The sequence below is a fragment of the Trichosurus vulpecula genome, chromosome 9 (genome assembly GCF_011100635.1).
Source record: "Trichosurus vulpecula isolate mTriVul1 chromosome 9, mTriVul1.pri, whole genome shotgun sequence".
In the NCBI taxonomy this organism is placed as follows: domain Eukaryota; kingdom Metazoa; phylum Chordata; class Mammalia; order Diprotodontia; family Phalangeridae; genus Trichosurus; species Trichosurus vulpecula.
The window spans coordinates 173,778-187,080 of NC_050581.1; the positions used below are offsets into that span (position 1 = coordinate 173,778).

The following is a 13,303-nucleotide window of genomic DNA, read 5'->3' on the forward strand; positions in this document are numbered from 1 at the left end:
GTAGTGGTGTTGCTGGGTCAGAGGTGAAGGTTTAATAGTCCTTTCGCTGGCCATATATTTTTAAGTTAGATGTTTAAAAGCCCAGCTGCTTCCCCTGAAAAAAATTGGTATTTTTTTTCCCTAATATTCTGTGAAATTCATTCATATGAACAATAGAGATTTGACAGGTAGTACTTTTTTTCTCCTTAATTACTTTTAAAAATTCAATTAACAAGCATTTTTCTTTTCCTTCCACCTTCCCTCCTCTCCCCTCCTCGGAGAAGGAAGAAAAACACATATGCATGGTTACGCGTATGCGTAGTCAACCAAAACAAATTTCCACATTATTCTTGTCCAAAATGTGTATCTCATTCTGCCTAGAGGCCAGCACCTCTCTGTCTGGAGCTGGGTAGCATTTTTCTTGTACTTTGGCATCATGTTTGGTCATTACTTTGATCAGAGTTCATATATTTTTCAAAGTTGCCTATCTTTGCAATGTTGCTTTTGTATAAATTGTTTTCCTTGTTCTGCTTACATCACAAGAGTCATCCCTGTCTGTAACAGGCCCTTTTGTCAATTGTTATGATGTGATAGTATTCAATTTCATTCATGTACCATAAGGTCATTCCCTAATTAATGGGCATCCCCTTTGTTTCCAGTTCTTTGCCACCATATAAAGAGCTGTTATAAATGTTTTTGTACATATGAGTCTTTTCCTTTTTCATCTCTTGATATAGACCTAGTAATGCTGTTGATGGGTCGCAGTCTATAAATAGTTTAATCAACTTTTTTATCATAGTTCCAAATTATTTTCCAGAATAATTATATCAAATTTACAGCTCCACCAGCAATGCACCATTGTGGCTGTTTTCCCACAGTCTCTCCAGCATTTGTCATTTTCCTTATTTGTCTGCTTTGCCAATCTGATGGGTATGATACAGAACCTTAGAATTGCTTTAATGTTCGTTTCTCTAGTAGTTATTTGGAGCAGTTTTTTGTAATGCTGTTGATAGTTTGGATTTTTTTCATACTGGGAAAGCATTGTCCTATTTTGTTTTATTTTTTAAGAAATTAATTTATTTTTAGTTTTCAACATTCACTTCCATAAGCTTAAGATTTTCTCCATCTTCCTCCCCTCCCCAGGACAATGTGCAATCCAATGTAGGCTCTTACATTCTTATTAAACATATTTTCTCATTAGTCATGTTGTATAGAAGAATTAGAACCAATGGGAGGAAGCATGAGAAAGAAAAAACAACAAAAAAGAGAGCAAACAGTGTGCTTCGATCTGCATTCAGACACCACACTTGTTTCCCTGGATGTGGATGACATTTTCTATCATGAATCTTTTGGAATTGTTTTAGGTACTTGCTTTGCTAAGAAGAGCTAAGTCTATCAAAGTCGGTCATCGCACACTGTGGATCTTACTGTGTACAATGTTCTCCTGGTTCTGCTCACTTCCCTCAGCATCAGTTTATATATGTCCTTCTAGGTTTTTCTGAAGTCTGCCTGCTCATCATTTCTTATAGCACAGTAGTATTCCATTACATTCATATACCACAACTTGTTCAACCATTCCCTAATTGATGGGCATCCCCTCTATTTCCAGTTCTTGGCCACCACAGAAAGAGAGCTGCTATAAATGTTTTCATACATGTGGGTCCTTTTCCCATTTGTATGATCTCTTTGGGATACAGCCCTAGGAGCGATATTGCTGGGTCAAAGGGTATACACAGTTTTATAGCCTTTTGGGCATAGTTGTATTTCTTTTTTTCAAAATTGTTTGCTAAAATTTTTTGACCATTCATCAGTTGGGGAACAGCTATTATTATGATAAATTTGACATAATTTAAAAATATGTCTTGAAAATGAGACCTTTGTCAGAGAATTGTGCTACAAAGATTTTTTTCCTATTTTGTTAGTGCAGATGACAACTTTTTCTCCTCTCCTCTTCCCTCTTCCCGACCCACTCATTAGGGGCTTAGAACATTTTTTGCCTTTTCTGTTCACTGTTGATAGTATTACATCATTTTAACTTTTTCTAGAATCCTGAAACTCTTTAAGAATTTTGAGATCAGTGAAATATGGCATTTCTTCATATTAACTTTGGTTTTGTCCTCTACTCTCTAGAACAATGGGATAACAAATGGTACTTCTTCCTCCAAATCTTAACTAAAATTCCGTGTTTTTATATCACCAGTGGGTGCAGGGATACAGCACTTTGTTATATGGCATTATTTTTAAGATTAACATCATGCTCAGTCCTCAAGATGAAAATTATATAGTGTTTCACTCTCTACCAAGAAAATCCAAGTAAAATGAATTTAAAGAAATGATTTTTGTGTGGAGTTCATGTGTGTTTGTGTGTGTGCACACTTAGATGAGAGTGGCAGAATTGTATGAAAATATTGTATAGTTTTCTCATTTTTCCAGAGTGACCCATGACTGTCATTTACCTTAATTTTTCTAATTATCAGTTCTCATGTATTAAGCAATTACTATGTGTAAGGTCCTATGCTAGTTATTGGGACGCACAAAAATAAATATTACAACTTGCCCCCAAAGAATTTATAGGCTATCTGTTGGGGAGATTATGGTATATGCACAAGTAATTAAAATATCCACTGTAATGTAAATATATAGGTTGATTTCTTTGAGCTATGCTTGTATTTCCATAGGCAATTATGTGTTCTTAGGTTTTAGAGCCTAGCTTCTGGTTAGACAGCCTCATCAATTTTTGTACTGCTCATTAGCAAATTTGTTTCCTTGTTTTCTCATCAACATCTGTGTTAAGTAATATTAAATGGGATAGCATGGCAGTTGTTTCTTGGGCCAGATTAGATTTTGATTTTGAAAAATGCTTCTTCCATAGCTCTGTTGCTAGTAGCACATAATATTTATTCAAAAGCAAAGAAGTATCAGTCTCTGTTTAACACTACTCTCCTATGAATGGCACTGAGGTAAATGCTTTATATTTGTATAGCTTTTTATAAAAAAAAATACTTCTACATATATTAGTGAGGATGCTAAAGTGTTATTTGTTGCAATTACACTGGGTACTGAGATCATAGGTGAGGAAGGAATCATCTCTATTTTCCAGGAAAGGAAACTGAACTTCAGAGAGATTAGTGACTTGTCTAGGGTCATATAACTATTAAGTGGCAGAACTGAACCCAGCTCTCCTTATCTCTCCTTCCCTCTTGTACTTTTCTGTAACAATAATGATGGTTGAGTAGCTTATATTTTTCATTTAGTAACAGTAAAATGTCCTTCATGTGTCGTTACTGTCCTGGTATCATCAGGATATATGTTTATACTTAGGAGTTGTTTTTTCTGATAGTAGGAATTTGCTTTACACTGAGCCATTCGAAATATACTCTTGACATAGTCCCCCGTATGACTCATAAAACCATAGAATGTTACAAGGCTCTTTAAATATTACTCTATAGAAAAGATGCTTCACAAATACACTTCTCATTTCAGTCAACATTTCCATGTCCTGCTGATAATAAGAATAACTGGTCTACATTGTCTTTTGTGTTTACAAAATGCTTTTTGAACTTAAGGCACGATATAACATTTTTATCTTACTAATGAGTGAGCAGACCCAGGAAAGTATTTGAAAGCTGTGTCCCAGTGTTCTCTACCATTAGATACTTTATTGTACCATAGGCAGCTGCATAAAACAAATTTTCCTGACTTTGATAATAAGTATCTTTACAAAAGTTATTAAAAAGTGTTCCACCTTTCCTTTCATCACTTTCTCCCATGTGCTTGTTGTGGTGTAGGTGTCAGCCTTTCTTGCCCTGATCTTGGCTCTAGGTGAAGCGACTTGTTCACATACTAGTTAATAGCAGAGCTTAATGTAGTATTTAGGTGTTTTGACTCTGAGTCCACCACCCTTGGAATCGTTTCATGTTTTCATATAGCACTTTCAACTTGAAAATGCTTCTATTCTAAAACGACCCGAAGTTGCTTGCACAGGTGCGGCTGCATATTCGCAGATGGAATGCTACCACCTTGAAACACAGTGGTGAGCAAGGGGCTTGAATGGCTCTAGCAAAGGCGATGTTAGGATGCTATTGCTGTGGGAACACAGATATCTCTCCTTGTGTTTGATTTTAGTTATGTGCTGCAAAGCGTGTTCGTATATTATATCTTCCCTGAAAGTTTTTTCTTGTCATAGGATCATAGGTACATAGCCAGGCTAATCTATTCATTGTCTATTAAGGGTCATGCTCCCAAGCTTTTAGATTGGGATCAACCCTAGGAGCATCAAGAAAATCTGCTCCCATTATTGGATAAACATTTTTGAAGTTTACGTTGTGTCATAAAGAGCTTAGGCGTATGCCCTTCATGATGCTGCCTCGGCCAGTGTTTTTCTTCACTAAAGTCATGAAAGCCCACTGTCGTGTTGTTCTGTTGATATACTGAGATGCAAATCTAAGGACTAGAAAAGGTCCAAGTTGGCTTTTAAGTCCCAGGGGCACTAACTCCTTAGCCTGCCTGCCATCTGTTTTATTTTATGATACTAATTTGTGCAATGACTGGCCTGGGTTAGAAGGGAAATCAGTTTCTAACGAGCAGTGTTGTCTTTATAAAGTTAGAGTTGGACCCTTCTGGAAATCAAACCAGCATCCCTGCTTAGTCTCTTTGTATTCCTTTTATCCATAGAAGAGTAGGTATTTAGGTTAAAGTCAGAAGGAAGAAAAATTTGCTATAGCTGAGAATCTGACCAAGGTTCTCTGACTCTAAATATCCACTGTACCACATGATCTTTTGTTTACTTAAAATGGTTTTGTTTACGTTGATATTTTTATTTCTAGAGATAAAATGAGAAAACATAGGTATTAAATTAGCTAAGTATAAACTAATTACTGTTATTCTTTTCTTCTAGTATGATGCTATTCCCATACAAACTAGTGTGGTATTATGTTCCTGTCCAACCCCATCAATGGTGAGAAACCATACAGATTCCAGCGCTCCCCCCGTCATCGTTCCCTGTAGTAGTAGACAGGGGTCTACCATGGATGGCACTGCAGCCGAGCCAAGGTCTAATTCCAATTCCTTACCACAACATTCAGGACAGCAGCTACCACAGCCTCGAAAGAAACGGCCAGAAGACTTCAAGTTTGGAAAAATCCTTGGTGAAGGATCTTTCTCAACAGTAAGTACATGTATAGTAATTATTTTAATTAATATTTTATTTTGTGGGGCGATGCTTTGTTATCTTAGGGTTAGAGGATTATAGAGGCTCTAATGGTGATTTATAGGTTCATAGATGGAGTCATAGGATGTTAGATTTGGAAGGATCCTTTGAGATGATCTCTCATAACCCCCTCATTTTTATAGATGAAGATACTAGTTTCATGTTGTTGTATTTAATAATGATGAGAGAGAAGAATAAGCAATTATTTTAGGTAAATAACCATCCCATGAGATATATTTCCTCTGTTATGAAGGTGGCTGAGATTAGCCTTCTCAATGTTTTTACTGCTTGTTTTTCATTTTCAAATTATAAAAATTACATATTTTTAGTTATTTTATAAAAGTAAGCACCAAATGATCCATGACTTGAATTTCTCCAAGCAGTTAATTAGCCTTATGAGCTTTTGTCAAACAAATGATGTCATCTTGGTTTTATTTACGGTGACACAAGGAGGTTCTTCTGATCCTTAGGTTAAATCTTGGAGTCAGTATAATAAATGGTAACATTTCTTGACCTTGGGCACTCTCATTTTGGTAAAATAGATAATGAGGTATTTCCCTGGATGTTTCTGCTTATTAGATTTTGGTACTTGAATACAGGGTCTTCCCTTGCTTATCTCTATGGAGAAGAATTTATGTTTTACAAAAGAAAATGGATTTATGGTACAAATAGAGTAGTCCAATCACATGAAAGGGACCTTTACTTCTGAGAGCAGTATAACTTGAAGTAAAAAGCAGGAGTTGTTGGAGAAATGCATGGAGCTTTCTCACATTTCTCTCTAATAACAACGAAGTCACAGTGTTGGTAAGTTTAGGGATCAGGGCCATGAGCTCAGGTCTTCAGGCTCCTAGTCTATTGTACTTCCCTCACAAGTTTAGCCTTTATTAGCAGAATCACAAAGAAGTGGTTTCTTTTGTGGTCCACTTGACAATTCTCAAATGAGAAAATGGAGTCTCATGGATGCCCAGGTCAGGATTTCTATTCTTCCACCATTTCTAGATATCTCAGGCTTTTATTATGTGTGTACATTATGGATTGACTTTGCTGAAAAATGGAAGTGGTAGTGCTGCCTTAAATGCTCATATCTCCAGTTTCTGGGCAGGCCTTTGGTATTCGCAGACAGTTTCAGAAATTAGCGGCCAAAATACGGCCATTGGGTAGAAAAGGCTGCTACCATATTTTGTAGTGCCATGATTAAGCCACCTTTTTATCAGTAAATTGGTAATTTCATAGATGTTAGTGCTAGAAGAGACTTTAGAAATCATGTTGTCCAACTCTTTTTTAATTGGTATAAAAATTGAAGTCCACATAGGTTAAACAGCTTGTCCAAAGTCCACAGCTATGTGTGGGACCCGAAGTTTGATCCAGTTCTTATTGCCATGTTCTACTTGTTTCCAATGACAGAGCACTCCCTTCCACTGCTGATTGGTATGTGGCAGAGCCAGGGGCTATGAAGGGCAAAACAAGGCCTTAGGCTGTGAGCTAGGTCTCTGGTGAGTGTGGCATAGTAGGAAAAGCACTGGTCTGGGAACCACAACAAGTCAGGTTTAGTCCTGTAAGTTAAGAGTCTAGGTCTGTGGCTCAGTTCTAGTGGACATTCTGTGTGATTAACTTGCTGTGGAGCCTTGGGCAAGTCACCTGCCCTTTCTGGGCTTCATTTTGCTCCTCTGCAAAGTGAGCAGAGTGGATTAGTGATTTATGAGGTCCCTTTTGTCTTAAGCATACTACGGTTATAAAACAGAAAATATAATAACAGCTGAGTCATTTGATTTTTTGGGTGGGGGGAGGTGGAGTATGTGTGGGTCTTCTGGGACTGGGCCATATTTGTATATTATTTTTGTGAAAGACCCAGCACATCAGAATTTATTACAAAAAAGGTCAACCTAGTCCTGTCTAACCTTTCAGGTTTACATTTTGACATTTTTAGAATATGTCTGATTTACTTTATGAGAAAACTCTTAAAAATGTGGGAGGGTATGTTATTGAGGTTTACTGAGTCTTACTGACATTAATGCAAACATGCTCTTAGTTTTTTAATGAGTCTCCTTTTTCTTCTAAAAATGTAATAGAACCAAAAACGTTTGTTTAAATGAGGATTCTGACTAATTCAGGTTTTACTGTATTTGTTCATTTGACCCGTTACAAATTGCATACATATTATTGACAACAGATTGATTATGATCCTTATCTATAAGAATATGCATATTCATATTTATAACACATTATCTTGTCCAGTTTTAAACTCAATGTCTAGTACCTATGTACACAGATACGTTGGACCTAATCTGGTTACCTTTTGTTGTGTCCTTTCTCTCCTTCTCCCTTCCCACCTTCCTTTTCCCTTTTCTAAAAACAGGTTGTCTTGGCCCGAGAATTGGCAACTTCAAGAGAATATGCTAGTAAGTAATAAAGCATACAAGTTTAATATACAACCTATAAATATAAAAACATTGTTGCATTAAAACAGTGAACTTTAAATATTCTATACTGATTATACTTGTTTTTTTATAGGCTATTAAAATGTGTAAATTTTAATAACATATGTGGGATGCATTAATAAATTGGATATTTAAATCTTTATGTAACTCATTTCTTTTGGTTTTTGTTTAAGTTAAAATCCTAGAGAAACGGCATATCATAAAAGAGAACAAGGTACCATATGTAACCAGAGAAAGAGATGTAATGTCCCGCCTGGATCACCCTTTCTTTGTAAAACTTTACTTCACGTTTCAGGATGATGAAAAGCTGTGTATCCTTTGAAATGCCGTTTGATATAGTCAAAGTAGATTACGAAATATTTAATCATAACAGAGCAATGATTCCTAATACTTTTTCGAGTTTCGACACCCATTGTTTGATGTCTTAACCTCTCTCCCTGTCTCCCCTATAATATGGCATACATTTAAAACATAAAAATACAATAAATTAATTTGGAGAATTCTTGACACATTTTGAGGTAGACTGGCTGAAAGAGTATAACCCAAACTCAATGAATGAGAACATTATTCTGTGTGAAAATAGTAAAAGGAATGGTGAATGTTTTTTGGTTGCAGTTATAAATGAGCAAATTTATTTCAGTTTCATCAGGAGGATTGTAACCTTGTAAATAATACACACACGCACACGCGCACGCACACACACACACACACAGAGTTTAAATAAAAAAGAACTTAATTCCTCTACATTAAAACATTTAAAAAGTTCATGTAGATTATTTCCAAAATATTGAAAATACACATTTCACTTGTAGATTTCAATGAAATCTATAATTGAAATGAAAAATAATTTAGAAAATTTAGAGTTCCATAAAATCTTGAGTTTCATTCTCTCATCTCTGGATGAGAAAAAAAAACGCATGTAAAACTGGCAATGCAGAAAAGAGTATAACAGTGGCTTTCAAATACAGAAGGATAGGTTTGGGATACAGTGAGGTATTGAGTACAAAAACCTAGCCTGGCTTTCTTGTGGTTTCTCATGTGTGATGTGCTCCTCCGTCTCCTGTCTTTGCACTTTGCAGTGGCTGATCTCATACCTCCTTCATCTGTGCCTCTTGTCATCACCCCTTGTTTCCTTCAAAATTTTGCTCAGGTGCCACTTTTATGAAAAATCTCTCCTGATCCTTCTGATTACTAATGCTTTTCTCCCACCCCCAACTCACCTTGTATGTTTATTTTGAATATGTTTGTGCAATTTTTTTTTGCTAATAAAATTTAAGCCACTTGAGTGCATTCCCCATTTCATTTTGTCTTTGCATCCTCAGCACTCAGCATAGTGCCTGGCACTTAATAAATGCTTGCTGAGTAATTAATTTGTTCATCCTTGATGGATGTCCCTCTATTTCGAAACCCCAGTGTATAATTAGGAACAGATAAGGACTGGTCCTGTGGTTTCATTGGTATGGAGAGGTCCTGGGTGAAGAAACTACTTCTGCCAATGCAGATTGATGTTGCGGTTTAGAGTCTTTGCATTTTATTGCCTTAGAGAATTGCACTGAGAAGTCACGTAACTTGTCCTGGGTCACACAGCCAGAGGCAGGACTTGAATGCAGATCTTCTAGCTTTCCGCATTGTGCCACGGCACTAATGTATACTTACAGATCCTTTTTACTATCTTTTTGGGAGAAACATAATTAAGAAGGTAAATCTGCTATCATACTAGCATATCATGCTTTTCAGAGTCAAATATAAATATCTTGAAATGTTTTACTATTTTAAAATTACTCTATACCTGTGTTCCCCATTATTAGTATAGATAATTTTAAACTGACTAAATTAGTGTCTATTGCTTTCATGCCTTTTAGCAAAGGCAGCACGTAGAAAACATTCTTACGTGGAAGGGAAAAGAAGGGAACAAGCATTTATTAAGCACCTACTATGCAATAGCCCTTCCGCTAAGTGCTTTACAAATAAGAAACCTTATAAGGATAAAAGGTATCTAGAGACATATCTAGTTCCTTACCCTTTTTTCTAGACAGTTTTACGTGTAATTCCAGATGAAGATAGTCTTTAAAAAAACAAAACTATCTTAAGATTTGACTGCAGTCCTCAAGTTAACCAATTGGAAAGTTTTGTCATTCAACTTCAGTTTGTTCTTAGCCACTGCTCTTCAGTCCTACCGTTTATTTCTTTTTGACATCATTTTCCTCTTCAGTTCTAATTGTGTCTGTTCCGAACCTTTCTCCTCTTTTTTCAAGCTCTCTGTTATGTCTTGATGCCTCCATATTTCTTTGAGTTAATATTGAGTTATTAATATTGAGTTAATATTCTCAGCTGATTGAATCAGTTTCCTGTGCTCCACTCCTCCATAAGGAGGTCATTTGCCTAAGCTCTTTGATCGATACCTGCCTGTACTTTACTAGATGTGTGTTTATGACTTTCTTGTCTTTAAAGGGTCTTATCAGTTTAAGTTGCTATTATTTTCTATATGTGGAAGGTTTTTTCCTCTGTAGATCTCAATTTTTCAGTGAGCTATTTTGTCCCTGAACGCATTATTAAATCCTCTTTCCGTTTATTTCATTTTTGAACCAGAAAAGTTGACCCCTTTCCTCTCAGAAATTATCTGCAAAAACCAAGGTGCTCTGTTTCCAAATCCGTTTTTTTTTCTTTCTGTTAATATCTCACAAAAGGGAGATATGTGAATATGAAAAAAGTGATACAAGGTTTTTTCATATGCATTATTTCATTTTATCTCAGCTCCTTTTAGGTCGAACAAGGAGTCATGGACTGATAAAGACCTATGCTAGGGTGATGAAAATAGTAATGGAGAAAAGCTAAAGCCATATGATATTACAAAGGAAGCAGGATTGCGTTTGGTGATGGGGCTGGCTTTAGGAAATGGTGGCGATAGGCATGTCAAAGATGACCCTGAGGTCGTCATTTGTATCCTGTTGGCCTTGTCATCAGCTAATTCCTACTCTTGATCCATTCACTCTTTGTACAACCTCACTAGTATTGTAACTATTCTTGACAATAGCATTGCAATGTACTACATAAATACAAGTTAAAATTCCAAAAGCATTTTGCATAAATTGTCATTGTACCGTCATGATCTGTGAGGCAAGTAGTATTCCATTGATCCCATCTTACAGATGAGGAAATGTACTCAGAGAGGGCAAATGATGGACTCAGGGTTCAAAGTTTAGTCTTCTGACCATAAGTCTAATCAAAAAAAGTTTCTAAGAAATGCATGTAAGCTAGATTGATAAGAGTCAAAGAGATGAAGTAAAAATAATATGAAAGATTTCTTTTTAACACAGTCAGTCATAGCTCCCAGGAAGGGATGAAGAAAATGTGGTAAGTGTGAGTAGCATCCTGTTTTGCTTTTTCATTTTCCCTCCTGATGAATCTATTTAAAATTGTTCTTAGTATAACTAAACCAGCAGGTGGAGTATTTTTCCCTGTTATACCTGTATGTTTTCTAGGAGCTACTGGGTTTCCTGAATTTACTACGCGCGCGCACACACACACACACACACTTTTTTAAATTTTGGAGGCGGGAAGGCAAGGCAGTTGGGGTTAAATGACTTGCCCAAGGTCACACAGCTAATAAGCATCAAGTGTCTGAGGCCGGATTTGAATTCAGGTCCTCCTGACTTCAGGGCCGTTGCTCTATTCACTGCACCACCTAGCTGCCTCTTAATGCTTCGGGACAGTTTACTTTAATTATTTCTTGTATTATTGTATCAAGATTCTTTTTTTGATCAGAACTTTCAGGTAGTCCAATTATTCTTATGTTTTCTCTTCTTGATTTGTTCTCTAAATCTTGTTTTTATGAGGTGTTTCACATTCTCTTCTATTTTTTCATTCTTTATATTTTATTTTTTTTATTCATCTCTTATAACTTTGCTGGCTTCCCCTTACTCAGTTCTAATTTTCAAGGAGTCATTTTCTTCCTTAAGATTCTGGATCTCCTTTTTCTAATTGGTTGACTTTCTTATCATAATCATCTTGTTTTTCTTGTATTCTTATTTTTCGTTTTAATTTTTCGTCCATCTCTTTCATTTGATTTTTAAAGTCTTTTTTAAGTTCTTTTTGGGCAGGTGACCATTTGACATTACTCTTCAGAGTAGAAGAGGGTTTCTTTGCTTCCCCCAGTCTTCTCTATTCCCATAGTATATATTTCTTAATAGAATTTCAGGAGCCCTGGAAATAATTTCCAAACATCACAGACCCTGCTAACATTTGTCTCCTCCTTTTTCTCCATCCAAGTTTATAGTCCTCAGTTCACCAGAGTTTTTTCCATAGCCTTCCTCAGGTTGCTTATCTATTCTTGGAAGTCTACTGTTAAAACTTAACTGTTCCCCTCCATGTAGATGGTTTCCATATCCCTGTATTTTGTGTTTTTTGTCTTTTACATCTGTTTGCATACTATTTTTTGGATGTCCTTTCACCTCAAACTTAATACAGAATTGAATGTTTCAGGTCTCCAATCTTCTCATCTCCCTCCAATTTCCCCATTTCTGTTAGTGGTACCATCATTGTACAAATTACCCAGCCTTGGAGATGTCTTTTACTCCCTTTTTGCTGCCATTCCATAAATGCTTCTTGTCAGCAAGCTCTACCCTTCCTCTGTAATATCTCTGAGCCATACCTCCTTTTGTCCATTTCCATTGCCGCAGGTAGGCTATTCTCTCTTTCTTTATTTGTTTATAGTCTCATTGCTTTTAGTATCTCTCCTTTCTGCAATCTCAACGTTGCTATCAGACTATTCTTTTCAAAATGCTGATTTTTGTTGTGTTACTTTACTGTTGCCTATTGGATCAGGCCCAAATTCCTTATTGACAGCTTTCTCATTGACAGAAGATATTCATTTCTACTTACATGAAGTGACTTTATGTGGTACCTCCTATCTGGAATAGTGTCCCCTTTGCCTTTTTCCTTTTCCAGGTCCCAGTATTTTTTTTCAAAATCTAGTCCATGCCCTGCCCCAAATACCATCTATGTACCCTGATGACTTCCATTCTTGATCTGTCTTATTGTTTTCATTATTGTTTGACATTTTGTCATTTGATTACATTCTATCTTATATTATTTTCTAATTGTTTCATGTATTTAAATCATCTCATAAAACTTTGTTGACTGTCTCATACATACGAAGACATTAATTACCTGGAGGTCAGACTTCTAGTGATTCAGACCACCAAATTCATTGGTGAATAAGAATGGGGAGGGGATGAATAGAGCTGTTAGAGCAAAGACCCTTATATCAGTGAAAAGTCAAAGAAAAACTATAAAATATAAGCTGCAGGACTCCTCAGCATTCCAAGGTCATTTGGCTTAGGGACAAAAAGCTCTGTACACACCTTCAGAGTCTCCAAAGTACAAAAGTATTTATTTATGCTGATAGGTCTAATCCATTAAGACTTGGACTTACGTGGTTTTTGCAACTTTTGTTAAAGAAGATGGCGTAGTATATGATTATTTGTTTTAAAAAATCCTCCATCAAAATTGGTTATAAAGTTCTGGTCCTTGGTGGCATGAAGTATTAGTTATCTGGAATGTCCATTGTATGGGACACGTTGCTCTCCAGTGATGATGTATTTCCTCTGCTGTTCTTAGATCCCCTACAGTACTTAGAATAGTGCTGGGCTCATTGGAAATGCTTTAGTACTTGTGG

At 36.2% G+C, this 13,303-nt stretch overlaps 1 protein-coding gene across 3 annotated transcripts in view; it reads left to right on the forward strand.

Moving 5' to 3' along the window:
• The window catches only part of PDPK1 (3-phosphoinositide dependent protein kinase 1), a 118,050-nt gene that overhangs the window by 51,415 nt on the left and 53,332 nt on the right, over nucleotides 1–13,303 (forward strand). For all 3 annotated transcript variants that reach the window (XM_036738100.1, XM_036738099.1, XM_036738101.1), the window contains 3 exons: nucleotides 4,877–5,146; nucleotides 7,545–7,587; nucleotides 7,800–7,937. In XM_036738100.1, coding sequence (XP_036593995.1) covers nucleotides 4,877–5,146; nucleotides 7,545–7,587; nucleotides 7,800–7,937 — 451 coding nt within the window. The remainder of the gene's footprint in view (nucleotides 1–4,876; nucleotides 5,147–7,544; nucleotides 7,588–7,799; nucleotides 7,938–13,303) is intronic.